Source organism: Ruditapes philippinarum, unplaced genomic scaffold (genome assembly GCF_026571515.1).
Source record: "Ruditapes philippinarum isolate M1 unplaced genomic scaffold, ASM2657151v2 ctg3062_1_1_1_1, whole genome shotgun sequence".
NCBI classification, from domain to species: Eukaryota; Metazoa; Mollusca; class Bivalvia; order Venerida; family Veneridae; genus Ruditapes; species Ruditapes philippinarum.
The window spans coordinates 392,784-420,626 of NW_026852595.1; the positions used below are offsets into that span (position 1 = coordinate 392,784).

Below are 27,843 nucleotides of genomic sequence, written 5' to 3' on the forward strand. Positions count from 1 at the left end.
TTATAAACACTTCAGATTTATGACTTGCCAACTGAATGATTTACAGTACTATGAATTTGAAATAAGAGCTTATTTTGTGAAATTGTAGCATCATTCCAAGTAAGGTAGTTTTTTCTTTTGTTTATTTTTTCATGTTTAGGTTATTGAACTTATTCTTATCAAAGAGAGTATGGATGTCATTTTATAGTTAAAGGCCCATTATGCCCCAGAAATACTTTTACTTTTATTTTTTGATAGCTTTTTTCAGTGTACTTATGTAGTTTCAAAACTACTCACTGTCAAATTACATCATCTTTTTCTCTCTTTTTTGCAATTAGTATATTAAAGAGATTAATTATATTTTGTATGAAAGTTAAAATACTACTTTGTTTACATTTTGTTACTTTTTAGACAAATTATTTTACATGTAGTGCTACTTTTTTATGAACAGGGCATCTAACATGCTCTAAATCTGTTGTTTAAATGTTGTAAAATTAATGATTGCCCTTTCTAAGTAAGTGAAAATTTTCTTTATTCATTTCTGGGGCATAATGTGCCCTTAAGGCATAATGTGCCCTTAATAATAATCAGTTGAAAGGACACTTTTGTTGCATAATTATTCCAAACTGCAACAATACAAAATTAAACTTTCATAATGTCAAGGAACAGTAAGTGCCACATCGGTTTTACTCCAAGTGTTCCAAAAAAAATAAAGTTTTTAAACAAATAGGAGAATTTGAAATCCTAACAGTCCTTTTCTTCTAGTTACAATTTTGACATTTAATGAATATTAATACATATTGCAAGGACCAATTGAAATAGAAAAATGCCATGCCTTTTTGTAGGCCAGGGAAATCATTTTATAATAATAATAATAATTATAATAATAGTAGTAGTAATAATAATAATAATAATAATAATAATAATAAATCAACAAATATTTAAATTTCAACATTTCTTTTAATAAGGTTTTATAGAGTTGCAAAAAAGTCCTTTTTTCCTCCTTTGCCATTGCATGCTCACAATAAATGAATTATCTTGTTAAATGAAGTTCAATGAAATTTTGAAAGATTGTTTTTCATTGGACAGTCACATACTACAGGCATGTTTGTCTTCAAAAATTTGTAAATGAGAAGAGAAAGTGCTATTCCTATAACAATTAAATTAGAAAAAGGCAAAGCAAATAGTCATAAATAATTAACCAGGTTTTTTTCTTCTTCAAAATAACTAGCCTAGAAATGTTTTTGGAAAAATAAAAGTACAAAAATAATTGAAATATTGGGTTTGTTTTAAAACTAATATGGTATTGGTTGCTGCATAGGGCCCATATCTTTTTACAAAATCAAAAAACAGAAAGAAAACGATGAATTTCAAGACAGGCCAATGATACAGTTGTTAATGTTACAATTTTGTAAATGTGATATGATGGTCTATCCTGTGAAAACTACTAGTATCTTGTGAACATTGCATGTAATGAATGTGATTATGATAATCTTTTTAGTGAATGTGACATGTTGATGTAGTGAACATGATGTTTTAAAATAGCACATGTGATATGATAAAATGATGAAATATTGATGTTTTAGTGAATGTGGACTGGTATAACAGTAATGAATGTTATCATTTTAGTGAACATAACATCTTGATGTAGTGAACATGGTAAATTGACATATTGATGTAGTGAATGTGACATGTTGATGTAGTGAACAGTAGTATACTGATGTTAATTAGCTATATAAGAATATATAAGAATGACTAGATTACTCCTAGTATTTACTGTGTCTAAGTCTAGATATATGTAAACATTAAAATCTAAATTGCCTGAATTGTTATTATCATAAAAATATAATCAAGTTATATTTATCAAATAAAAGAAAATAATGAAATGTTTTGGTGCCATCAATGTTTACCAGGTCACAATCCAAATGTTATTGCAGTTTTAATATACATAATTCTTTTTTTTCTGACTGAAAAAATTAAAAATAAATTGAAAAATTTGTATGCCAAAAAAGTAATTGTTCCTGGGTGTGTTTTAGGAGGTGGGTGGTGGCATAAATGGGTAAATGTGTACAAATTGCAGCTTGAGGAAACTGTTGGGGATGGGGGATAATGGGTAAATGTGTATAAATTGCAGTTTGAGGGAGATGTTGGGGGATAAATGGGTAAATGTGTACAAACTGCAAATGCCACAATGTATTATCACTAATACTGCTAATATTTTGATGTCTAAAATGTCAGCCAATCTGGCATCTGTCCGGAGATATGTATGTTTTAATGTATTTGAAATACTTCTGAAAATTCAGTAAACAAATTTCTTGAAACAACAGATGTCTTTAAATAACCACAAAGCTTTATTTTCAAGATCTAAATCGCCAGGATTGTTATTATCATTTTGCTACAAACAACCTAGTGAACATTCTGAAAAAAAAATTGTACAAAGGAAAACAATTTATGTAAAAAATGGCCAAAAAAGTTTTTAAAAGGAAGAAAAAAAATCTAATACAAGGAGAACAGATTGTCATATTATTTTTTTTTTTACATTTTTTCACATTTTACGACATCTTAATGTTCCCCTTGTATTGAAACATTTTTGGATTCATTTTAAAAGAATATAAATAGTCTGTATAGCTCTCAAGTTCTTAGTCCAGTAAGATATTTTGTTTAAAGATTTAAAAAAAAATGTTATTAAATAATATTTACTAAATATATATATAAAAAAGAAATAATGAAGTGTTTTGGTACCATCAATGTTCACTAGGTCACAATCCTTCTTTTATTGTAGTTTTAATATACATTATTCATTTTTCTGACAGTAAAATTACAAATAAATAGAATAGTATGCCAAAACAGTAATAAACAATGTCAATTTGTTCCTGGGTGTGTTTGCGGCAGGTGGAGGAGAGGAATAAATGGGTAAATGTGTAAATGTGTACAAATTGCAGTTTGGGGTGGGGGTGGTGATAAATTGTTGGTAAATGTGTACAAATTGCTGTTTGGGGGCGGGGTGGTGATAAATTGTTGGTTAAATGTGTACAAATTGCAGTTTGGGGCGGGGGTGGTGATAAATTGTTGGTAAATGTGTACAAATTGCAGTTTGGGGCGGGGGTGGTGATAAATTGTTGGTAAATGTGTAATTGCAGTTTGGGTGGGGGTGGTGATAAATTGTTGGTAAATGTGTACAAATTGCTGTTTGGGGCGGGGTGGTGATAAATTGTTGGTAAATGTGTACAAATTGCAGTTTGGGGCGGGGGTGGTGATAAATTGTTGGTAAATGTGTACAAATTGCAGTTTGGGGCGGGGGTGGTGATAAATTGTTGGTAAATGTGTACAAATTGCAGTTTGGGGCGGGGGTGGTGATAAATTGTTGGTAAATGTGTACAAATTGCAGTTTGGGGCGGGGGTGGTGATAAATTGTTGGTAAATGTGTACAAATTGCAGTTTGGGCGGGGGTGGTGATAAATTGTTGGTAAATGTGTACAAATTGCAGTTTTGGGCGGGGGTGGTGATAAATTGTTGGTAAATGTGTACAAATTGCTGTTTGGGGCGGGGGTGGTGATAAATTGTTGGTAAATGTGTACAAATTGCTGTTTGGGGCGGGGGTGGTGATAAATTGTTGGTAAATGTGTACAAATTGTAGTTTGGGGCGGGGGTGGTGATAAATTGTTGGTAAATGTGTACAAATTGCAGTTGGGGCGTGGTAAATGTGTACAAATTGCCAGTTTGGGGCGGGGGTGGTGATAAATTGTTGGTAAAATGTGTACAAATTGCAGTTTGGGGCGGGGGTGTGGTGATAAATTGTTGGTAAATGTGTACAAATTGAAGTTGGGGAGGGGGGGGGGGGGGCGAATAAATTGGTAAAATGTGTAGAAATTGCAAATGTTACAACATGTTATTAACTAATACTGCATATATTTTATGTCTAAAACAATTTATGTAAACAATGGCCAAATGTTGTTTCTTAAAAGGAAGGAAAAAAATCTAATACAAGGAGAACAGATTGTCATATTATTTTTTTTTTTTTACATTTTTTCACATTTTACGACATCTTAATGTTCCCCTTGTATTGAAACAATTTTGGATTAATTTTAAAAGAATAAAAATAGTCCGTAGAGCTCTCAAGTTCTTAGTCCAGTAAGATGTTTAGTTTAATAGTTAAAAAAAATTGTTATTAAATAATATTTACTAAATATATTAAATAATGAAGTGTTTTGGTACCATCAATGTTCACCAGATCACAATCCTTCTTTTATTGTAGTTTAAATATACATAATTCATTTTTGTTTTGACAGTAAAATTACAAATAAATAAAAATATTGTATGCCAAATAGTAACAATGTCAATATGTTCCTGGGTGTGTTGGGGGTGGAGGAGAAAGGAATAAATGGGTACTATTTGCATTTTGGGGGTGGTGTGAGGGGGGTTTAATAGGTAAATGTGTATAAATTTCAAAGGTATTGGGGGATAATTGGGTAATTGTGTACAAATGCAAATATTACAATGTGTTTTTACTGAATACTGCTAATATTTTGATGTCTAAAATGGCAGTCAGATATTTTGCTACAAACGACCTAGTGAACATTATTGTGAAAAATCTAACAAAGGAAAACAATTTATGTAAAACAATGGCCGAAAAAAGTTTGTTTTAAAAGGAAAAAAAAATCTAATGCAAGGAGAACAGATTGTCATATTATTTTTTTTACATTTTTTACATTTTACGACATCTTAATGTTCCCCTTGTATTGTAACATTTCAAAAGAATAAAAATAGAATGTACAGCTTTCAAGCTCTTAATGCACTTAGAAGATTTTGTTTATATGTTTTAAAAAATGTTAATAAATTATATTTACCAAATATATATATATATAAAAAAAATGAAGTGTTTTGGTACTAATAATGCTCACCAGGTCACACTCCTACTTTTATTGCAGTTTTAATATTAAACATAATTCTTCCTTTTTTTCTGACTAAAAAAATACAAATAAGTTGACAAATGTGTAAGCCAAAATAGTAAGTCTAGTGATATAAACAATGTCAATTTGTTCAAGGGTGTGTTTGGTGGACTTAGGGGTGGGGGAGGGGAGGAATAAATGGATTAATGTGTGCAAACTGCAAATGTTACAATGTGTTATTGTATTGCTGGTAATACTGCTAACATTTTGAAGTCTGATATGGTAGCCAATGTGACATCTTTCTAATAATGACTCAGATTTTCTTGACTTTATGTTCCCAAACAAATGTGTGCTCATTCAAGTGAACAGTGTTGTGAACAAAAAAAGAGTGAATTTTTAAAATGTAAGAAAAAAAAACAGGAATAAAAGGAAAAAGTTAAATAAAATATCAGATACAAGAAAAGCAAGGATGTCACTTTTTTTACATTTTTCAAATTTTTTAGACATCCTTTACTACCCTCGTATCGAGCCATCTTGGAATTGAAAATATTTCTTAAGAGAAAAAAAAACAGTAAAAATAAAAAAACATTTTTCCGAAAAAAAAAATCACCATTTGAATTGTTAAAAATTATCATATTTAAAATTATTTTTCATCAACACTGTACACCAATCACCAGTCCAAACTTGATTTTTTTTTCAGTTACCCTATTAGATATTACAATATTTTATGGCAGAAAAGTTTGAGTGTTCAAATTTAAAAAGAGGAAGACCAATGTACTGTCAAATAAATATGTTATTATATGTATTAATAGATGCTTATGTGATGTATATGAATATGTCTAAATGAATTGAATGTTCCAATATGTAAATGTTTGTAATGAATGTGTATGTTTATAGTTTGTTATGAGTTTGTAATGAAGGTTTAGGTAAAATGTTTGTAATGAATGTGTATGTAAAAGTATGTAATAAAAGTGTACCTAAATGTTTGTAATGAATGTGTAGATATGTAAATGTATATTAATATTCAAACAATTAACAATCAAAAAGCTTATGAAATTAAAAAGGTTGTTTTAGTATTTTTTGACCAACCAGGTTAACATTGTGAGATGGAAAAGGAATTTTATAAAAGTGAATATTTAAAGCCTAAATTACTCATGACATGCCTTAAACTTCAATTGTAAGGAATGGATAAAAACTTCAACCTGCACCAATCTGCCCTATGCAGCAACCTCCTATTATGAATTTTAATTTTTATAGATGTAAACTTTTCTTACTGAAAATGAAAAAAATAAAATAATATTATTATGTAGGGTTGCATTCCTGCAAACATTATAACTGTGGTATATCTAGGTGTATTAATACATTTAGCTCAAAGAGGACCTGATAAAATAAAGTTAAATCACAATCAAATTTGTAAAAGATGTATTTAACCTGTTTCATAAACAGTCAGTTATATATCCATTAAGTTTTCTGTATTGATTAAAAAAAAAAATGAAAAATGAAAAAAATGAAAGTGTTTTTTTTCAGTATGTGACTGCCAAAAAAGGTGTTTGTTCAAAATTTAATTTTTCAAATTGTTTAACTAGTTTGTTTTTTTCTCCCAAAGATAAAAAAACATTATGTTGATAAGGAAACTATTTGAAATTTGTTTACATTGTTTTTGGCCTTAAAATTTATGTGAGCATGCATGACAATTTGAAAGGATTTAGGCAATTATCCGTCTAGATGCCACTCCTGAGGGGCATCTAGATCGGGCAGAGGAGGTCCTGCATGATTGACTCCTGTTGGAATAACTGCCGCTGACATAGTAGTTAGTTGCTGCATGCTTCCTTCCAACCTCTTCCTCATGGGCCTCAATGATTTCAAGAGCCTCATTTTCCTATAAACATATACATTATATATCATGCACATATTTAACAATTATAGATAACTAAAGCTATGGAAAATATATCAAAACCAGGGCTTTTTTCACAGACTGGGGAAGCAGCCCTTCCCCTAATTATGGGGAAAAGTAATATGGTATTTTTGTATAAGGGGAAGAAAGAACTTGATGTCAATTCATTTTTGGGGGAAAACTGCATGATTTTAAAGAATTTTTCTTTGGGAACGCTTCCCTGCCCCCCTGCTAAAGAAGGAAAAAAAGCCCTGAAAACCTAGTTAATAACTTACATGCCCTAGCTCTAATTACTCTTTGACAACATAAAGATTGATACTGCCCAAAATATACAAAGTTACCATAATTATATAGAAATTTTGATGTGTAAATTAAATACCTAAACACATATAAAAGTAAAATTACAAATTTTTCGTTTTCATATTGAAATAATCACATAGTATACCTTATAGGCTTCCATCAATTCAGCACTGGCATTAATGTAGTCCTGGCTGATCATGCGCAGGTAGGCAGTGGTTTCAACTTGTGCTTCATGCTTTTGTATAACGTCCACTACGTTGTTGTCAGGCAAGGCTTTGCCGTTGTAATCAACTTCCTCAATCTGTGGCAGTTTTCCCATGTAAAAGTTAACCTGTTGGAAAATGAAGCAACTCAGAATTGCCATGCATAACATTCTATATTAGTAGTCACTATGAATACATGATTCCAATTATTTCCTGTCAAAAAGTAAATGAATGTGTTATTTATGAAATCTATTTCAATTTTGAGTGCATTATTGTAGAATAATGCACAGTTCAAGTTTAAATGTAAAATAATATTTTTATAATCATGATGGTAATTTTCCTGACATCAATGATTTATGATCTGATGTCATATAAGATATAGAGGATATTGATTGAGTGTAAGTTCAATACTGAATTTATTGCACAAGTTGAATAAAATTATATTATGCGAGCCTCTGGCGAGCATAATATTATTTTATTCAACGAGTGCAATAAATTCAGTAATTAACTTACACGAATTTAATATTCTATTTATCACATGTCCAAAATAAAGACTGTTTAAAGTGAAACAAAACGTCATTTTTCATTGACGCGCCTACAGTATAACGCTAACATTTAGCGCGTCATTACACTGTTTGTATAACGCTAATGACGTCACGTCAAAATATATGCACGGCCGTGCAATACCATATATACGGAGTCGCAAAATCGGGACGGGTGTGTGAAAAATAGAGGACATTGATTGAGTGTAAGTTCAATACTGAATTTATTGCAAAAGTTGAATAATATTATATTATGCGAGCCTCTGGCGAGCATATTATTTTATTCAAAGAGTGCAATAAATTCAGTAATGAACTTACACAAATTTGATATTCTATTTATCACATACCCAAAATAAAGACCATTTAAAGTGAAATAAGAGGTATTTTTCATTGACGCGCCTATAGTATAACGCTAACATTTAGCGCGTCTTTACACTATGTTTGTATAAAGCGAATGACGTCACGTCAAAATATATGCACGGCCGTGCAATACCATATTTACGAAGTCGCAAAATCGGCATGGGTATGTGATAAACATGTGTAAGCACTCCTTCTTTATGCTGTGCATTAGTCATGTAATAATAATGCACTTGAATTCCTTGCTGATACTGGGAATTAGTGTGAAGCATGATTATATTTGGGAAATAGATAATCATGTCAGAATTCTGAGTACACTGTAGTAGAATAATGCACGGTTTCAGAGTTCAAATTAGTTTATACTATAATGCACAAAAAACTAATATCTATTTCCATTCTGATAAAAAAAAAAAAATTGATAACAATATGTTGAACTACTCTGAGTAAAGAAGTAATTTTCCTGACATCAATGGTTTATTAGTCTCATATCTGATGTCATAAGATGTGTAAGCACTCCCTTTTTATGCAGTGCATTAATGCACATGACTGCCCTATTTGTTTGATTTTGGGAATTTGTGTGAAGCAATTGTTAGAATATATAAATTTAATTATAATATATATGGTGAAATGTTGACAGGTTTTATGAATGATGTCAGATGATTGTAAACGTAATCCAAATGATGTCAGAGACATTACACTTCTCTACTGAATGTAGAACAACTGATTAGTTTAGTCACTTTCATTCTTTTTTGTACATGCATAATTAAACTTGAAAAAGAAAAAAAAATTCTTATATTATTTGTAATGATGCCCTGTTAACTGTTCAAAATTAATAAATAAGTATCACATGTCACAGGTCTTAAATAAATCACACACAGGTCTTAGAATAAGATGGTCCCTTCCTGACCAATTATTACTGCAAATCTGAACTCAAAATGTTCAATATTTATAATATTCAACAATGCAATAAAAAATTACTTGTATCATAGTTTGGAGACCTTTCTGTTGAAAATGTGTCAGGGTTAAATCGTTTACATATACATGCACAGTGCGTTAACTGGAGTGCGGGTATTAGTTACCCGCACTCCAGAGCATGCCCATTGATTGGCTCATTTTTGCTGGGGTTTACATATTGTGACGGCAGTGAAAGTGAAATCGACAGAAATGTCATATTTAGATGCTCGTTCATTGGTTCATTTTTGCCAGGGTTTCATATTGTAACAACAAGGAACGTGTTTTTATGTTTGACTATGATACAAGAGAGAAAGAACACCAAAACACTCGGTAATCTGATTAATACGCCCCCTCGTACAAATCAGATAACCTCGTGTTTCGGTGCTCTTTCTATTACTTAATACAAATATTTTCGAGTCAAGAAATTTAGTATTCAAATAGAAAAACCTAACTATCCTCATTGGAAACATTACTGATAAATACATTTTGGGAAATAATAGGAACATTTCTAGCAATAAGAAACTAGTCAGATTACTGGACAAAAGAACAAAAACAAACAAGAACCACCACAAGCACTGGGGTCATTATATGCTCAACTTTTTTCCAAACTCATTGGAGAAAAAACATTGTGATGAAGGCTTTGCAAAGACAATTTCATTTTTATTTAAAAAATTTAAATAGAATTTAATATTTGACCTGAACTGTCAGGGTAATTTATAAGTCAAGGTCATACTTGAAATTTTCGTCGTGTCAGTGTTGTCATTTAAGTTTTGTTTTGTCCAAGTAAAAAACAAATCTGAGGATAAAGTTATTGCCAATTTTATGAATATTTAATATTTGCCATATTTTCAGTCTATGTGTTGCCATAGCAACCAGAATTTTCAACATAAGAAGAAAAGAAAAAAACGTGCATAATCTCCAGACTGCCATCTACCCATATGTCAAGTTTCATAAAAATATTTCCAGTACTTTTTGCACTATCACTGGATCCAGTTTATGTGTAAAAATTTGCCATATTTTCAGCCTATTTGTTGCCATAGCAACCAGAATTTTCAACATAGGAAGAAAAGAAAAAAGACGTGCATAATCTCAAGACTGCCATCTACCCATAATGTCAAGTTTCAAAAAATATTTCCAGTACTTTTTTGCGTTATCACTGGATCCAGTTTATGTGTAAAATTTGCCATATTTTCAGCCTATTTGTTGCCATAGCAACCAGAATTTTCAACATAGGAAGAAAAGAAAAAAGATGTGCATAATCTCCATACTGCCATCTATCCATATACCAAGTTTCATAAAAATATTTTCAGTACTTTTCAAGTTATCGCGGGATCCAGTTTTGTGGACGGACGGACTGACAGACAGACGGAAGGACGGACAGACGGACGGACAGACGGACGGAGGGTAAACCTAAAGTCCCCTCCGGTAAACCGGTAGGGGACTAATAAAAAGTTTGACAATTTTAACAAAATTCTAACACTTGATTTTGATGGTCAGTCAATTTTTTCTTGAATGATTAAAAAAGGAATGTGTTCATTTGACCCAGAATAAATATAAGCCTTAAATACATGTCAAAGTAATGACAATTTTAGCAAAAATTAATGTTTTGACCTCAATAGTCAAGATCATTGTAATGTCAAGGTCACACCATAATAATTCAAGCTAAGGTCTCTGGTAAGTGTTGTTTTGTCATAGTACTATAAATCAAATCCATCGATAAATAAATAACATTATGATCAAATCTCAATAACTTAACATTGATAGTAAAGGTATTTTTAAGTTCAAGGTCATACTTGTCAGGTTTAAAAATAAGAGTATTCTTGTATTTTGTGTAAGTATAAATAAAATCTATAATGACAAATGAAAGAAATTATAAGTATGGTATAATAATGAGTAACAACCAACTTTTCTTTTATCTTGAAGCCAAATGTCAAAACAAGAGCACCGCTAGGCAGAGCATTATATGCCGAAGTGACTTTGTTGTTGTTGTTTTTTTTAATAAGGATGACAGAAAGAGGCCAGGGGTATAGCATTATATAAGCAAATTTTTTCGGGCATATAATTAATATACTTGATATAAGTGATCATCCTATGAATTTTGACAATTATAAAACTGTTATTCTAACACGACCCGCATTTTTCCCTATTGAACATAGAAGAACCAAAAGTGTGTATTATTATGCAATAGAGTCACTGTTTGACGTTCTATATTTAGACGTGTGACGTAATCATTGTACATGTGACGTAACCACTATGAAATCCGACGCGCTGACAATAAGTACGGAAACAAATCAGGCGCAATTTTGCTTAATAGCAGGAACGGCAGCATTTATTTGTTAATTTCGTGTTAGAATCGAAATAATATATCCAAATCGGTGATTTTATCGCTGGATAACATCACTGTTTGTCGTTCGGATGCGCAACATTATATCACTCGGGCTACGCCCTCGTGATATAATTCCTCGCATCCGAACTCCAAACAGTGATGTTATTGAGCTATAAAATCACAGTTTGGGATATATTATTTCTTAAACAATATTAAGGTCATTTGATACTGACCTTTGACCTTTTGACCCCAGTATAAATATAGATTTTTTATTCAATAAAACATTATCATCCTATGAAGTTTGAACACTGTAACCCAAATGGAACTTGTGTTATGCTCCAGAAACCACAATTTTCAGTGTAAAGGTCATTGTGACCCTGACCTTTGAGCTGATGACCCTAAAATCAAGAGGGGTCATGTATTAGACATGGCTGTTCATCCTATAAAATTGTACAGCTGTAGCGTGATTAATACATAGATTATTGAGTGGAAACTGTTTTCAGTTTTAAGGTAAAAGTGACCTTGACCTTTGACCTTGTGACCCCAAAATCAGTAGGAGTCTTCTACTCAGTATGGACAATCATCCTACGAAGTTTGAATAATGTGGGCCAAATGAAACTTAAGTTATGCTTCAGAAACCAAATTGCTACATGTAACTGACGGACAGACAGAGGAAAGGAGGCAATTAATTTAACTTTCGATTCTAATATATATCTAAAGCAAAATGTTTACCTCTGCAGTCTTTTTGCCAATGGATGGAAGGGTATCTCTGTTTCCATTGAAAATTGATCGGTTGCGGGACAGCTCAGCTACTTGTCTGTCCTTTTCCAGCTTTTCTTGTTCTTTAAGTCTGGCTTCCTCAAATTTCCTTGCCTCTCTTTCTTTTCTTTCCCTTCTTTTCCTCTTTTTCTCTGCTTTTGCATCAAGGACAACAGGGGTTGGAGGCCGATTTGTAGCAGATTCCGTAGATAAAGAGATGAAGTTTGGAGTAGGTGAAAATTCTTGGCCAATATGCTGTACTGAGAATGATTTTACAGCACTATCTCTGTTATAAATAAATAAATATATATCAGTGATTTTTCTCACTTAATTGGGAAGAGGCCTGAGCCTCTTGATTTTGGGAAAAATTATCGCTAAAATTGCTGATTTGGGAAGTAAAAAAAGCTGGTTTAAGTTCAGATTTTTGGGAAAACTGCATGATTTTAAAGAAAATTTCAATTGGGAAGAGGCCTTTTTTCGGAGTCTGTTATACATGTATAAGTAGAAAAATCACTGTATATATAAAGTGTAAAAATAAACAAAGGGCAATAACTCCAAAATTAAGCAAGGCAGAGTTAAGGGGTTTTTTTTCCACTGCACTTCTATTTAATAAGATCAATCTACCTACAAAGTTTCATGTTGATACCTCTTATGGATTAATCAGAGTTATGTCCCTGACAAAGTTCAAAGTGTAAAAATGAACAAAGGACAATAACTCCAAAATTAGGCAAGACAGAGTTATGGTTCTTATGCACTGCACTTCTACCCAATGAGATCTATCTATCTTCAAAGTTTCATGTTGATATCTAATATAGTTTAAGAGTTATGTCCCTGACAAAGTTCAAAGTGTAAAAATGAACAAAGGGCAATAACTCCAAAATTAGGCTAGACAGAGTTATGGTTCTTTTGCACTGCACTTCTACCCAATAAGATCTATCTACCTACAAAGTTTCATGTTGATACCACTTGTTGTTTCAAAGAATAGCGGACAGATGGAGGGATGGACAGACAAAGTGACGACTATATATATACTTCGGGGAGCATAAAAAGTTTCAATACAGATGTAATAACAACATACCTTTTAATATTTCTCTGTGGTTTATCCATGACTGTCACAGGTGTTGAGCTATCAGCTGTGAGCTCAATGTCAAGGGCAATTATAGTGCAGGTGTGTCCAGATATGGTTAAGTCTGAAATATTAGAAATCATATACATTTCTAAAACAAATAAATACAAAACATAAAACAACATTTCTTTTCTAATCTTTGATGAACCCTAAAAGGTGGCATATGGTATAATAATTGCAGTAAATAGCAGTAACAATTAAGAGTTTAAAAAGTAAATCAGAACTTCAGATAGCTTCATAATGCTCCTTGCTAATCTTCAAATGTTTGATGCTTATATAGTCTTAGTGTCTGCTTAATATGTAACTTGGCTAATATTCCTTACCCTCGGGTGTTTTAAGTCCACTGCCAGGCCTTTGGCGTTTTATATCCTCCATTAAAAAGGTGGGAGATTGACCACTGCTGGGTCTCTGACGTTTGAAACGTTCAGGTGGAGGAGGGCAGCGGCCATTGATGTAAGGTGGTGACCTTGGTGTAATCCTCTCAATCTTTTCATAAGCCAATTTTGGTTTGCTGGCAACTAAAGATGTTCTACCAGGAGCAAGTGGCGGAAACCTTTCTCTCGGTGATGACCTTTAACAATTATATATAAAAGTAAAGAAAAATAAATTAAGGTATTAGGACCCTAATGGGCACTATCAGGAACTAAAAAATTGACATCATAAGTCAGATGTATACCTTAAAGTACACCTGTATGCAAAATTTAAACAAAGTTTACCGTACGGAAATCAAGTTATGGCCACTTTTCTGAACTCAAGCTAGGATGTTATGAGGGCCCTTTTTTAGAAAGTAGGAACCTTTAAATAATCTGCAATAACATTCTAATGAAAAATGTTTTCCCATTAATTTTTGGTAAGAAACAAATAGTACCATTCAGCTAACAATCCAAATAAGCAAAATTATGGTTTCTACTTAAAATTTATGAAATCTGTATAAAAATGTTACCCTACCCCACCCATTTTTACCACGTGTCTGACCATTTTTCTACTTAGGGAGCCTAATTTAAAAAATTCTTAAAATTTACCCAAATGAGTGCCTGTTTTCAAAGTTTCCCTAAATTTTTAAAAAAGTATATTGGTTGATCTTGTAAAATATGAAATACTTTTACCGTCTAGTTTTGATTATATTACACTTTGAAAATATCAGGTACCATATTTATTACTAGATTTAGCATAATTTAGCCAATAAATACCTATATAAATTAAAAAATCAAAATTAAACACTTTTTTCTTTCCAAATGGGACATGAGAGATACATAAATAATGTTAAAAGAAAAAAAAAGAAAGAAAAAAAAAAGTTGACCCTTCTGGGGATTGAACCCATGGCCCTCATTTTCAATGTAGTTAACAGTAGTTCTAGCCTATTTGAATACTCTTCAAAGCGGAGGTAATGCATTAGGGTGCTAATACCTTAAAAAAGTTAATACTGTATTGTCTCTTTTTAAAGCCCATGGGGGGGGAGCCTAATTAGAACTACAAAAATGTGCTTTGAAATATGAAATATGTTAATCAAAGATATAATTCAATTATAAAAATCATTATTCAAACTATTATCTAATATATAATACAGGATTATATTTTTTTAATGATTTTACATTACTTTGTTCTTTTTAAATAAAATTTAAAAATATTTTGAATTTTTGGAATGCTCTAACATGGATTATAAATCAATGATGTAAGAGTTTTTTTCCTACAAAATGTGGTGGGGGGGGGCTAATTATAGAGGGGGCGTTAATGGGAAACAATGATATGAAATATGTAATAATCTTATAATTATAGGTTATTATACATTTTACTGTTTCAATACGGGAATATATTTGGATGAGTACACAGCTTGAAAAGTCATAATGGACGAGCCAATAAGCTGTGTACGAGTCCAAATATATTCCATATTATACAGTAAAATGTATAAAAACCTTTTTACTATATCTTTCGTTTAATTTAAAATAACATAATCATTTATGATTTACTGTGAGTTCAAGAAAATGACAGTAAACATGCCTAAACAAATTATACATTGTAACAACTTACATTTATCATAAATATCTGTTTAATAAACATCATAAATTCATAATTATATAAAAGAAAATCCGAAAAAATATCACATTGATACCCCTTATTTCAATAATCACATTGACATTAGTATAACGCTAACATTTAGCATGTCTTAAGGCTATGTTTATGTAACGCAAATGGCTTCACCTCATAATATATGCATGGTCATTTAGTGCACATGTACCCAACCTACCAATATGAAAATAATTTTTTTTTTTATCCAATACAGGAATATTTTGGCTGGTCACAAGGTACAAATGCAGATTGTTGATTGGTTGGATTTATTAGATATATAATAAATTTGTTTATTACATTTCAATGTCATGTGTTCATATTGTTTAAGAGCAATAAACTTAAACAAGAAAATTCTTAGTCTTAACTAATATCCTACCTTAAAATATATGATACAAATCGTTTGGCTTAAGCTTCTGTAAAAGCTCAAACTATCAAATCAGACCAGGAGTAAACAGGATTTAAATATAGTTTTGATCTGAATATTATGTACTGTGTTTCTCCTTAAAGAGACCAAACAAATTGTGAAATATCAGGTTGATTTTACTCAAAATCTTTACAGTATGTCCTGAACAAAAATTAAATATGTAACAATACAAAGGGCAATAACTCCAAAGTTGAATAAAGGAGATTTATGACTTTTAAACAGTGCACTTCTCTAACTATTTGTAAAGCTAAAAATAAATTTTGCAAGAGACTTATGGTTCCTAGACAATGTACTTTGCCTAGAAGGAATCTATACATCAATAATGTTTGAGGTAAATATCTGCTATACTTTTTTGTGTTACATAGAAGTATAATTAGAAGGCAATTTCTCCAAATTTATGAGTTACTGTTCTTGTGCACTGCATATATAATATTCTATAAAATCTACAGTATCTATCTTTGAAGACAAACTTTAAATTGAATGGTAACCCCTAAAGAGTCTACTTGGATGCACAATACCGAGGCTCTTGCATTCAAATGGATGCATAAAAAATATAATGCCAGCATCATAAATTTTGTTCAACATAATAAAGCAGTCAAAACCATCTTAGATATGATAATTAAACAGTTTGGTTTAGTAAGGAGTTGGACTGCTGAAATTTGTTTGTACCCCCTGTGAGTGTTTGTGGTTGTACCCCTTTAATTACAGAACTAGTGCATCCACTGGACCCCTGAAAACTGAAAATGATTTAAATCCCTGCAAAGGGTAATAACTTTGAGAGTTATGGTTCTTATACATGACACTTAATTCATTTGACTTATCTATAATTTACAGTACATGTGATTTTTTCATGTGATTTATAAAACTAGAACTCTGCGAGTCGGATTGTGAACAATATAGTTTAAGAGAAATGGCAAAGACCAAACTGAAATTTGAAAATCAACAAAGGGCAATAACTCAAAAAATAAGAAATGCAGATCAGCAGTTTCTTTGCACTGCACTTCTTATCAATAAGATCTATCATCCTATTAAGTTTCAAGTCTAAAGCTTTTATAATTTATGAGAAATGGCAAAGACAAAAATAAAGTTACTTTATTTAGTATGAAAATTAACAAAGGGCAATAACTCAAAAGATAAGAAATGCAGAGTATCAGTTCTTGGGCACTGCACTTCTTCTTAATGAGATCTATCATCCTATGAAGTTTCATGTCCATAATAGCTTTTATACTTTAGGAGAAAAGGCCTGGACAAAAATAAAGTATGAAAATTAACAAAGGGCAATAACTCAAAAAATAAGAAATGCAGAGTACCAGTTCTTGTGCACTGCACTTCTTCTTAATGAGATCTATCATCCTATGAAGTTTCAAGTCCATAGCTTTTATACTTTAGGAGAAATGGCCTGGACAAAAATAAAGTATGAAAATTAACAAAGGGCAATAACTCAAAAAATAAGAAATGCAGAGTACCAGTTCTTGTGCACTGCACTTTTTCTTAATGAGATCTATCATCCTATGAAGTTTTAAGTCCATAGATTTTATACTTAAGGAGAAATGGCCCGGACAAAAATAAAGTATGAAAATTAACAAAGGGCAATAACTCAAAAAATAAGAAATACAGAGTACCAGTTCTTGTGCACTGCACTTCTTTTTAATGAGATCTATCATCCTATGAAGTTTCAAGTCCATAGATTTTATACTTAAGGAGAAATGGCCCGGACAAAAATAAAGTATAAAAAATAAACAAAGGGCAATAACTCAATAAATAAGAAGTACAGAGTACTGGTTCTTGTGCACTGCACTTTGGGTCATTATGAGAAACATGCATACCAAGTTTGAAGTCAAAATGACTTATAATGACTGACTTATGCTCCGGACAAGCTTTAGGGGACGCTGACAACGAAGCCGACGACGAAGCAGACGACGACACCGACAAAGACGACGACAACAACGCCGACACCGCCAACAAAAGTAACCCCTATATGTCGCCTTTTTCAAGGCAACACAAAAATGAGATAGTAAAATTCAGAAGCAAAGAAGCAACCCTTGCTGCTGAGAAACCTAAAGTAGTGTTTTAATGAATTTTAAATACATGTACATTTTTTACTATTTATAGCCATTTTTAAGAATTTAAGAATTTTAAGAATTGGAAATATCATATGCATTAAATTTAATTCAGATTTCTATTACAATTATCGTGGGCAAACCAGTTCTCAAACCTCTATTCTAAGCATGCAAGAGGTCTTTTAGTATAAATAAGATTAAATCTTTATCAAAATTCTTTACATATGTACCCTTTAATCTTTATGTAACATTTCTGTAAAATTTGACTGAAATTCAACAATTAAAAAAGCTCTTTTTCCATCTTTGAAAAGCACAACCCTCTTTTATAAAATTAACATGGCCTCTTAAAAGAAAGAACCTAATCTCAAACCCCTTCAAGTATCTCTGAAATTCTACTGTTTAGTTTAGCCAATGAGGTGATTATTATATGAATATCACATGACAATGAAGTACCCTACAGGATGCAGGTACCTGCTTGAAGATATTTTTGTCTCTAATAATCATTTTTACAAAAAGTTAATGGTGTATTTACAGGACTTACAAAAGTAATAGCAATTTGTATGAAATTATGCTAAGTAATAAGATATTTAATGTAAATATTCCTTACAATGCACTGTTTTAATTAAACAGCAGCAGACATGTCTGTCAGAAACTAAGCTTTAATGCACACAAGTTGAGGACATCATAGTCACTTCTAGTAAATAAATAACAGCTCATGAATGAAAGGTTTGAGAATAGGTTGGGTGTGAGATTAGGTACTTATTATTAATTATGCCACATTTTACAGTTTTAATGATTAATTGTTGGTGAATCACTCAATCAGTGAATGACCGCTGATAAAAGAAAACATCAAAAACTCAAAGTGTTTGATAGTTGTCAGATTCGGTATAACTGAGCTACAATTTCCAAAATTTCTCCAATCTAGAAATCTACCATCAAAATTTTATAAACGAATTAGATCTATTATGCTGCCTAGTTGTTACGAACCATATTGAGGGCGAGTGATTTGGTGTTCAGTAAATAAAATACGTCGTAGATTTTAATACCATGGCATTTATGATATCTGCCGAACTTCTTTAACTTCACAGACAAAAGAAATCATTATTTGGCTGACTGATACACCAACTTACCGTCATAAAAAGCACGCTAAATAAATCAGCATCAGCCATTTGTTTACATAGCAGTATGACGTCATATGTTTCAAAGTGTGTTTTCGCGCGTTAAGTTCAGACTGGTTGATTAGGCGAAATGAAACCAAACATCTTCAAACAGGACAAAGAATAACACTAAAACAGTATAATATTTGTCTGTCAAAACTATTTGGTCAAATATAGGATTTAAAATGAATCGTAAAATAATCCATCTTAATCAAAAATTGGTTAATAATTGATAGAGCATATTTGGCACGACTTGTTAACTGTTAGTCTGTTTTGCCCAATGTGTTGTATCCATTAACTGGTCGTTAACAATTTAAGTGAACAACATTGTTCAAGACGTTAAAGCTGAATGCATATCCGGTGAAGGGTGAATTTAGGCAAGAAATTGTCAGAGTCTTTCTATCCTAAAGACCCTGATGTAGTGTAACTGAGATTCAATTGTGGTAAAACAGCTTCTACTGTCTTCTCTATATACGTGTATATAGCGCTCCGCAGTTTGAAATTGAATATTTATTAACTGATTTTAAACTTAACAAAACGAAAATAGAATCTACTGTGTAGATCTAATAACTTTTTTATTTACCTATCAAAATGATGGTCCATAATGAAGCAGGTCTGATCGTAACAGTAATTAAATTAAATTTAACAAAGCGAAATATGTAAACTCCTTCTTATTATAAATGGCGCCAAATGACGTCGCTAAGATACAGCGTCATGTGACTTCCGGTTCCGAACATAGTTCGGTATTTTCCGCCGTATTCAAGGTCAGTTTCGTAGAAAAAACGAAACGTTACGAATATTTGTTCGTTTATTTCCGTAATGTCGGCGGCTAGGTAAAAGAGAGAAAAAATGAAATTATATAGATCTATAACTCTAATTGATAATTATGATTGCCCCTAACATAAATTAGATTCATTAATTTAGGACAGAATTAATGGTGTTATTTTTAAGCAAGTGAAAAGGTATATTGTAGATCTTCAAAGTCGTTTTCGGGAGTTTTACATATAGCCATAATTTATAACTAGGCAGAATTTAAAAAAAAAATTCAATCGAATTTCTGTAACCTAGCATGGTGTAAGAATATGATAATAGAAATATTTTAAACGGAAAAAATGGGTGTCATTGATCTCACTATTAAGTTATCAGCCCTTTAGTCAAAATTATTTTTACTTATTTGAGGTCATTTCATTCACATATAACTTATACAAATGTATACAAAATCTGGTTTTTACTTTAAGATAGATTATATTTCCTTTTAAAAATAACGTTTGGTCAGGATACATTATAATATGCATTTCCATAAATTATCTCTTGCATTTCTTTAAACTTTTAAAGGGACTTACAATTCTTTAAAAAGACAAGGAAAACAATCCAACTGCTCTTTATTCGTTCTTAAAATGTATAAAATGACTCAAAAACGAAATAAGCTAGATCTACATGAAAGTAAAAAAAAAAGATATTGTTTACCTTCATATTGTGAATTATCTGCCCTTGAATTTAGCAAGAAAATATCCTCTTCAGGGACAGATTATTCAAAAGAATGAACGGCGACGCCCTAATTTTTTTCCCTTTAAAATTTTCTGTTATCATAACAACATGCCAAGTTTAAAGAAATTCTATTCAACAGTTTTAATCATCCCTATATGTCTATATGTTTGAACATAATCTCAGATTCTACAAATCATCAATAGGATAATATTTAGCGGAACATATTGATGCGTTATAGAGCTGATATATGGCGAATTTTGTCTTGACTTAGTTTAGTTTTTGACATGATATTACATCTCCGAAAATAATGTATGATTTAAGTCAAGAACGATTTAGAAATATTAACACCCGACAAGGATATTATAAATTCAGCAATAGATATCTAGAATATAGCTCCTAGTTTTAGTTGATGTTTTTTCTGACGAGAAAATAAATTTGGTTCGCTCAGATAATAAAATTGTAGAGGAACATTCCAGCAATCTTAGTGTTCACTTTCTATTGCTCGGAAAGTAATTAATTAGCAATTCATCATCTGGAAAGCGCCACTAAAGCAGCCAACGTCACTGTTAGCTGGAAGATGAAACACAATGCGAGAACTATTGTGAAATTAAGTGGTCTAAAAGGGAGATAATAGACCGCCCCGTCACGTGGACAAACAAATACCAATACGACTCTTGAGAATTCGTATTTGACATTAAAATGTCATTGGATATATGGCAAGATCCATTATAGAGTAACTCTGGGTAATTTCTGGCATTTATTTCTATCTTGTTATATTGAGATAGCCTCGGTTTGTTGTCGGAAAGTCGATAGGTACTTTTTAGTTTAACTTTTGTAAAATTATTTATTATCACACTAGAAAAGCATTTAATGATTCTTACATTAATTAAATAATATGTATTCCAGGTGTTTAATTGCCTTTGAAGTTCTATCATAGATCTGTGAATTGTTTATAAAAACCGTGTACTTTTCTATGCGTTAATCAGTATATAACATACCATAGACTCATAGCCTAATTCTGTCTTACCCAAATGACACGACTATTACCTGTTTTTATTACATGTTTTGCAGTAGATTACTGAATTATAACGGTTAATTATATTCTGATAATTTCACAGTAATGATTACCAAATATAATTTCACAGTAGCCGAACTATATTTGGCGTAAAAATTAAATATTTATCATTACTGAATGTTTTTTTCAGCGGAAATGTAGTCAATCATCATAATAAAAAATGTACGTGATAACTGTAGTTCGTAAATATTTACGAACGTTGTGCTGAAAAACATCTAAAATCTAAAAATAATCATGGAATTATATTTTGCTTCAACATTGTGACGTCATTATTTGATGACGTCATGAAGATAAGAGCATGACGTTACGCGGCAAAAATCAGTAAAATGGTGTAGAAATCGTTAAAAAATCATGAAATAAACAGAAAATTTGTTTGTTTTACATGTAAGATCAAATAATATTTCACTCGTGAACCCCAGCTATTATATTTTCACTCGTGTTCACTCGGTGAAATATTTTTCGATCTTACACTGAAACAAACAAATATCCTCTATATCTTAAGTCTGAGTCTATGAATCTCTTATGATTAAATTATCTTTTTTCTTAAAATAATATTGTAAATACATGTATAATGAACAGTCATGCATGTCGTAAACTCAATAAAATAATTCACTTGTTTTAAAAGAATACCCTTCCGACAAACATAGTAAAAGTGTGAAGAAACCTTTTACCTCTATGCACAACAAAATGTAATCTTGTACTTTCTACATCACGCAGTTTGATTTTAATGCTCATTTGATAAAAAAAAAATCTGATTATGACAAAGAACTACATGTACTTAACAATGGCTGTCTTAGACACAAGAAAGCAAAATGTTCAAGTGTCACTTAGTTAAACTTACTCTGGTTATGGCCCTGGTTCGAAATCAATTAGAAAAAGGATGTCCTTAATTACAAGTTTGGTTAAACTCCGGAAGACAAAACAATTTTATAATTTGGTGTGATATTGGATAAGTTTGGTGATATTTTCACTGGCCGACAAGAATTGTTTATGAAAATTCACCATTTATCCGTTTTGAATATTTGTAGTACAGTTTCGAAAAATGAATATGTTAATTGTGAATAATGATGTAAGGCAAACGTGTCTGAACAATTTGAACGTGAAATATTTTCCTACAGTTAAATGTCCCACCGATTTTCATATCGTTCTGTTTACGTAATATCGTGCATTACCTCACAAAGAATAGTTTATTTTAATGCAAGACAGTTCATTTCAGTACAAGACAGTTGGCTACACTACATGACGGTTAATTACAATACAGGTCAGTTAATTAAAAAACAGGTCAGTTCAGTACTGTACAGAGCAGTTCATTATAATACAGGACAGTTCATTACTGTAAAAAGCAATACATGTACATTATAATACAGGACAGTTCATTATTGTACAGAGCAGTTCATTACAATACAGGACAGTTCATTACTGTACAGAGCAGTTCATTATAATACAGGACAGTTCATTACTGTACAGAGCAGTTCATTACAATACAGGACAGTTCATAACTGTATAGGACAGTTCATTAGAATAAAAGACAGATCATTGCAGTACATGAAAGCTCATTACAGTACAACACAATGCATCACAGAACTGGGCATTTAATCATACTACAGGACAGTACATTACAGGGCAATTATTTACAAAACAGGACAGTTAATTACCGCACAGGACAGTTAATTACAGTACACGACACTTTGTAACACTACAGGTCAGTTCATTACTGTACAGAGCAGTTCATTACAATACAAGACAGTTCATTACTGTACAAAGCAGTTCAGTACAATGCAGGATAGTTCAATACTGTACAGAGCAGTTCATTACAATACAAAACAGTTCATTAATGTACAAAGCAGTTCATTACAATACAAAACAGTTCATTAATGTACAAAGCAGTTCATTACAATGCAGGACAGTTCAATACCGTACAGAGCAGTTCATTACAATACAAAACAATTCATTACTGTACAAAGCAGTTCATTACAATGTAGGACAGTTCAATACTGTACAGAGCAGTTCATTACAATACAGGACAGTTTATAACTGTATAAAGCAGTTCATTACAATACAGGACAGTTCATAACTGTATAGGACAGTTCATTAGAATAAAAGACAGATCATTGCAGTACATGAAAGATCATCACAGTACAACACAGTGCATCACAGAACTGGACATTTAATCATACTACAGGACAGTATATAACAGGGCAATTATTTACAAAACAGGACAGTTAATTACCACAAAAAGCAGTTCATTACAGTACACGACACTTCGTAACACTACATGACAGTTCATTACACTACAGAACAGTTCATTACAATACCGGACATTCCATTATAACATGGACAGTTCATTATAATTACAGGGCAATTTAATACAATACAGGAAAGTTAATTACAATGCAAGGCAGTTCATTACAGTAGAGAACAGTTTATAATAGTACAAGACAGGTCATTATTACACAGTACAGTTCATTACAATACAAGATACAAGTACATTACAGAATAGGACAATTCATTACAATACACTAATAAAGGCGAGTTTAATACAATAAGGACAGTTCATTACTGTACAGGACAGTTGATTACAATACAGGACATTTCTTTACACTATAGGACAGTTCATTACATTACAGGGTAATAAAATACAATACAAGACAATTAGTTACAGTACAGATCAATTCACTACAGTACAGGACAGTTCATTATAGTACATAAAAGTTCTGTTCATTACTCTTCAAGATAGTCCATTACAGTACAGGACAGTTGATTACAATTTAAGACAGTTCATAACAATACATGATAGTTCATTACAGTACAGGAAAGTTTAATACAATACAAGACAGGTAATTACAGTACAGGACATTTCATAACAGTATGTACAATTCATTACAATATAAAACAGTTCATTAAAGTGCATATACATGAGAGTTCGTTACAGTATAGGACAGTTCCTGAAAGTACAGCCAGATATGAATAACAAATAAGACCACATAACTGAATAGTGTACAAATAAAGTACGTTTGTGTAATGTACAGAAATACTGTACAACAAAAATAATATACTACATTTTTGCAGAACAACACAATGCAGGAGTATATATAAACTGTATAATAATACATGACAAGACATAGTTCTATACATTTAGTGAAGTCAAATCTTTGAACAAAGGCCATCCAAATCAAAGACTGTATATGATTTTTATAGACAAACGGTCTTTATTTGGATGTGACTTTGTTCTATTTAATTATTGAAAGTTTTTTTTTAAAATGGTCTTTAGTCACAGGGTGATTTTTATTCGGAGGTGATTTTTCATACACGTTTGACTGTATTGTACAGCATGTAACCGTAGTGCATATTTCATAATACCACACTACAGTTAATTACATTGCATAATACTTTGTACAGTGTAGTACAGTACTTTTATTTGTAGTATAGTACTTTGTGGTACAGTACTGTACTTTGTAATACAGCACAGTACTTTTTTAGTATAGTACAATACTTTTAAGTACAGTACTTTGAGGTACAGCACAGTATTTTGTAGTACATTTCTGTAAAGAACTTTGTAGTACAATATAGTACTTTGTAGTATCATACTGTACTTTGTGGTTATTAATACGTTATGAGGTAACGGAAGTTCGATTTAGCTTGGCTTATCAGAACCTAAGTTGATCTTATCATAAGCATTTGAATATGAAAATACATTTCAAAAAACGAAACAGCTAGGCTTATGTAACACGCTCTAATTATACGCACATACATTGTGTTAATAGCATACAGGCTCATATCAGCATTGCCATAATAAATAAAACTTGTAAGTTTTAATTGCACACTTGATATTTGGATAGCCACGTTTGATTATAATGAGTATTACTCCATTTGTCTGCCCTATGTGAATATTAATGTTCAATAACCTAAAAAGTAACTAAAAGTACATTTTCAAAATAAAAATTCATAAAACTAAAGCAAACATTTCATGAGATTTTCGGCTGTAACACTTTCAAACTGTCCCAATAAATATCGTGAAATGTTTTCTAAAAACATTTCATAGTGAAATCACATGGTACAAGTTGGTTTGGATACAGCGCAATTGTTATAAATTGTTTATGCGATATTACCATGAATCTCTAGATTTAATTTTTCTATATCATCACTTACAACTTGAGTGTATATTTAATGTATCACTTCCCGTAGTCTACATCAAATTACCAAATATTATAATAAATTTATGCTGATTAACATGCAAGTTTTCATTAGTTAAGAAAAATGTTCCAACCGCTTAAATTTCAGCAAGGTTCTGTTTATATAATTCAATATTTAACATAAATCAACGTAAATACTTTATAAATATAAGCTATTGCCACTAACCTATCAAAATGACGGTCCATGTTTGGGCACGGTTGATCTTTCTAGCAGTTTAACTTTGGAAAGTGAAATTATCTGGACCGCTTCTTCTGTCTAATGGCGCTAAAGTGACGTCGCTAAGAAACAATGTCATGTGACTTCCGGTTCCAGGCATTGTTCAGCAACATCCGTTACTTTCGAGCTGCGCATTTTGCTTTTCTTGTATAAAATTTAATGTTAACAAAATATCCATGGTTTGAACTTTCATTCTGGACGTAAGTTATCAATGAAAAGCTAAAACTTTGTCATTGCAATTTATATCTGACCTTTTTGGGGTAAAATACTAGTTAATAATAATAAAAGATAAAATGTGTTCTATTCTTTATTTAATGTCAAAGAATAGATCTACTATAAAAAAAGATTCTCGGTCAAAACATGTACATACTTACAAAAAATAATTTCTAATAGAATTGAAAATAGATTTTTCAGAGTTGGAAAACCTCAGTATATGAGTCTGATTAATGTCTAAATAAAATGGATTTTTAAAACAGAATATGATTTTGAAAATTTATCAATAACGTTTTACAAAATTTAATGTATTAATCATCAAATTCAAATTGAAAAAAAATGGATAGATTTTGTAATTTGGACAGAAGGTTTTAAATTTTTGGTGTATTTTTAAACAATACGCTAGATTATTGACTCCATTATTTATTTAATTGGTTCCATTTTCCTCACCTAAGAGAGCAATATTCAGATAATTTTAGTTTCATAAAACAAAAAGTACAAAAATGTTGAATAGTATAAATGCTTTACTTAATTTATATAGCAGTCATCTGCAAGATTTTTAATACTATTGTAGCTATCTTTTCATGTTCCAATTTTTATTCTCTAATTCCAAAATTGACAAGTTTCTATTCTTATTATTTGTATGTACAGTACTGTACATGTGTTTCTGTTTACAACATTGCCATGGTTACACTTTGTTAAGCAAGGCCTGTGACAGACTATCAGAAAATATACTTTTAATAAAAGCAAATGAAAAAGTATTTCTTAAATGTGAATGCGGGGAACACTTACGTAGTACTTTCCTTATTTGAACTAGATTTCACATTCTGTACACGAGTATACAGGAATCAGATTTTCTTTATTTTTTAAATCGTCTCAAGAATTGATACGAACAATCATTTTTTTCTTCTTCAAATAGTAGCAGATTTCATTGTACCAATTTGTATACATGCATTTTAATCATTAGTGCAACACCTTCTATTTGCATTTTTGCCTAAATTTTTATCACAACGGCATATTTACAGGCATTCTTTTTTGTAATGAATCTTGTTCTTATGAAATGGTTCAGAATTTTACTTTAATATTTGGCCCAGACCTTTAAAAAAGCGATTTTTAGCAACAAATTTAAAGGTCAGTACTTTTAACATTTTTTTTCTCTCATCTAAAAAATATATACACATAAAATAGACTCCAGTAAATGATATACACTTGTTCAAACAACTAAAAGCAGTGTCCAAGTTCGGGACATCCTATTAAAGAACAAGAACAGAACAGACCATACGTTTTATTTAGACTTGTACATAGTACATCGTCATGCAAATAGATAAATATAACAATTATCAAGGTACATAAACTAGTTGTAAAAATATTTTCGCCTCTTTAGTTTTGGCTATAACAGTTACTATACGGTCATTTTATCTCTCCGAAGTTTCTATTACATGCCTTTGGGCTTTATAGTGTCTTTTTTTGTCCCCTTTTGCAAAGTAAGTTTTCCCACAAATCCACACAAAACTTTCCCATATTTTCTCAGCTTTTTAAATTTTAAACAAGTGGACAAAATTAGTTCATATCAAAAAAAAATTTATACATGTATTTGAAATTTTTTTTTGCCTGGACAAG

The 27,843-nt window shown here is 31.2% G+C and overlaps 1 protein-coding gene across 2 annotated transcripts; it reads right to left on the reverse strand.

Moving 5' to 3' along the window:
• Positions 1–919: 919 nt before the first annotated feature.
• Positions 920–26,072, reverse strand: LOC132718260 (uncharacterized). 2 transcript variants are annotated; one of them, XM_060701925.1, is made up of 7 exons: positions 25,960–26,072; positions 13,653–13,900; positions 13,282–13,393; positions 12,177–12,489; positions 7,208–7,393; positions 4,548–6,747; positions 920–2,385 (listed from the first exon to the last, which is right to left on the reverse strand). In XM_060701925.1, the coding sequence occupies exons 1-6, from the start codon at positions 25,977–25,979 to the stop codon at positions 6,574–6,576; spliced, it is 1,053 nt and encodes a 350-aa protein (XP_060557908.1). In that variant the 5' UTR covers positions 25,980–26,072; the 3' UTR covers positions 920–2,385; positions 4,548–6,573. The 2 variants fall into 2 exon arrangements, with proteins under 2 accessions (XP_060557908.1, XP_060557898.1); XM_060701915.1 differs by lacking the exons at positions 920–2,385; positions 25,960–26,072 and adding an exon at positions 19,621–19,741 and having other exon boundaries at positions 5,966–6,747.
• Positions 26,073–27,843: the final 1,771 nt, after the last annotated feature.

Bases quoted from the DNA above. Each gene is read 5' to 3' on its own strand.
- LOC132718260 (XM_060701925.1), bottom strand. From the start codon at position 25,979: ATGGACCGTCATTTTGATAG. The intron at 13,901-25,959 runs GTTAGTGGCAAT...TAATTGTTAAAG, and splicing joins ATGGACCGTCATTTTGATAG to GTCATCACCGAGAGAAAGGT. The intron at 13,394-13,652 runs GTAAGGAATATT...CTAATATTTCAG, and splicing joins TGGACTTAAAACACCCGAGG to ACTTAACCATATCTGGACAC.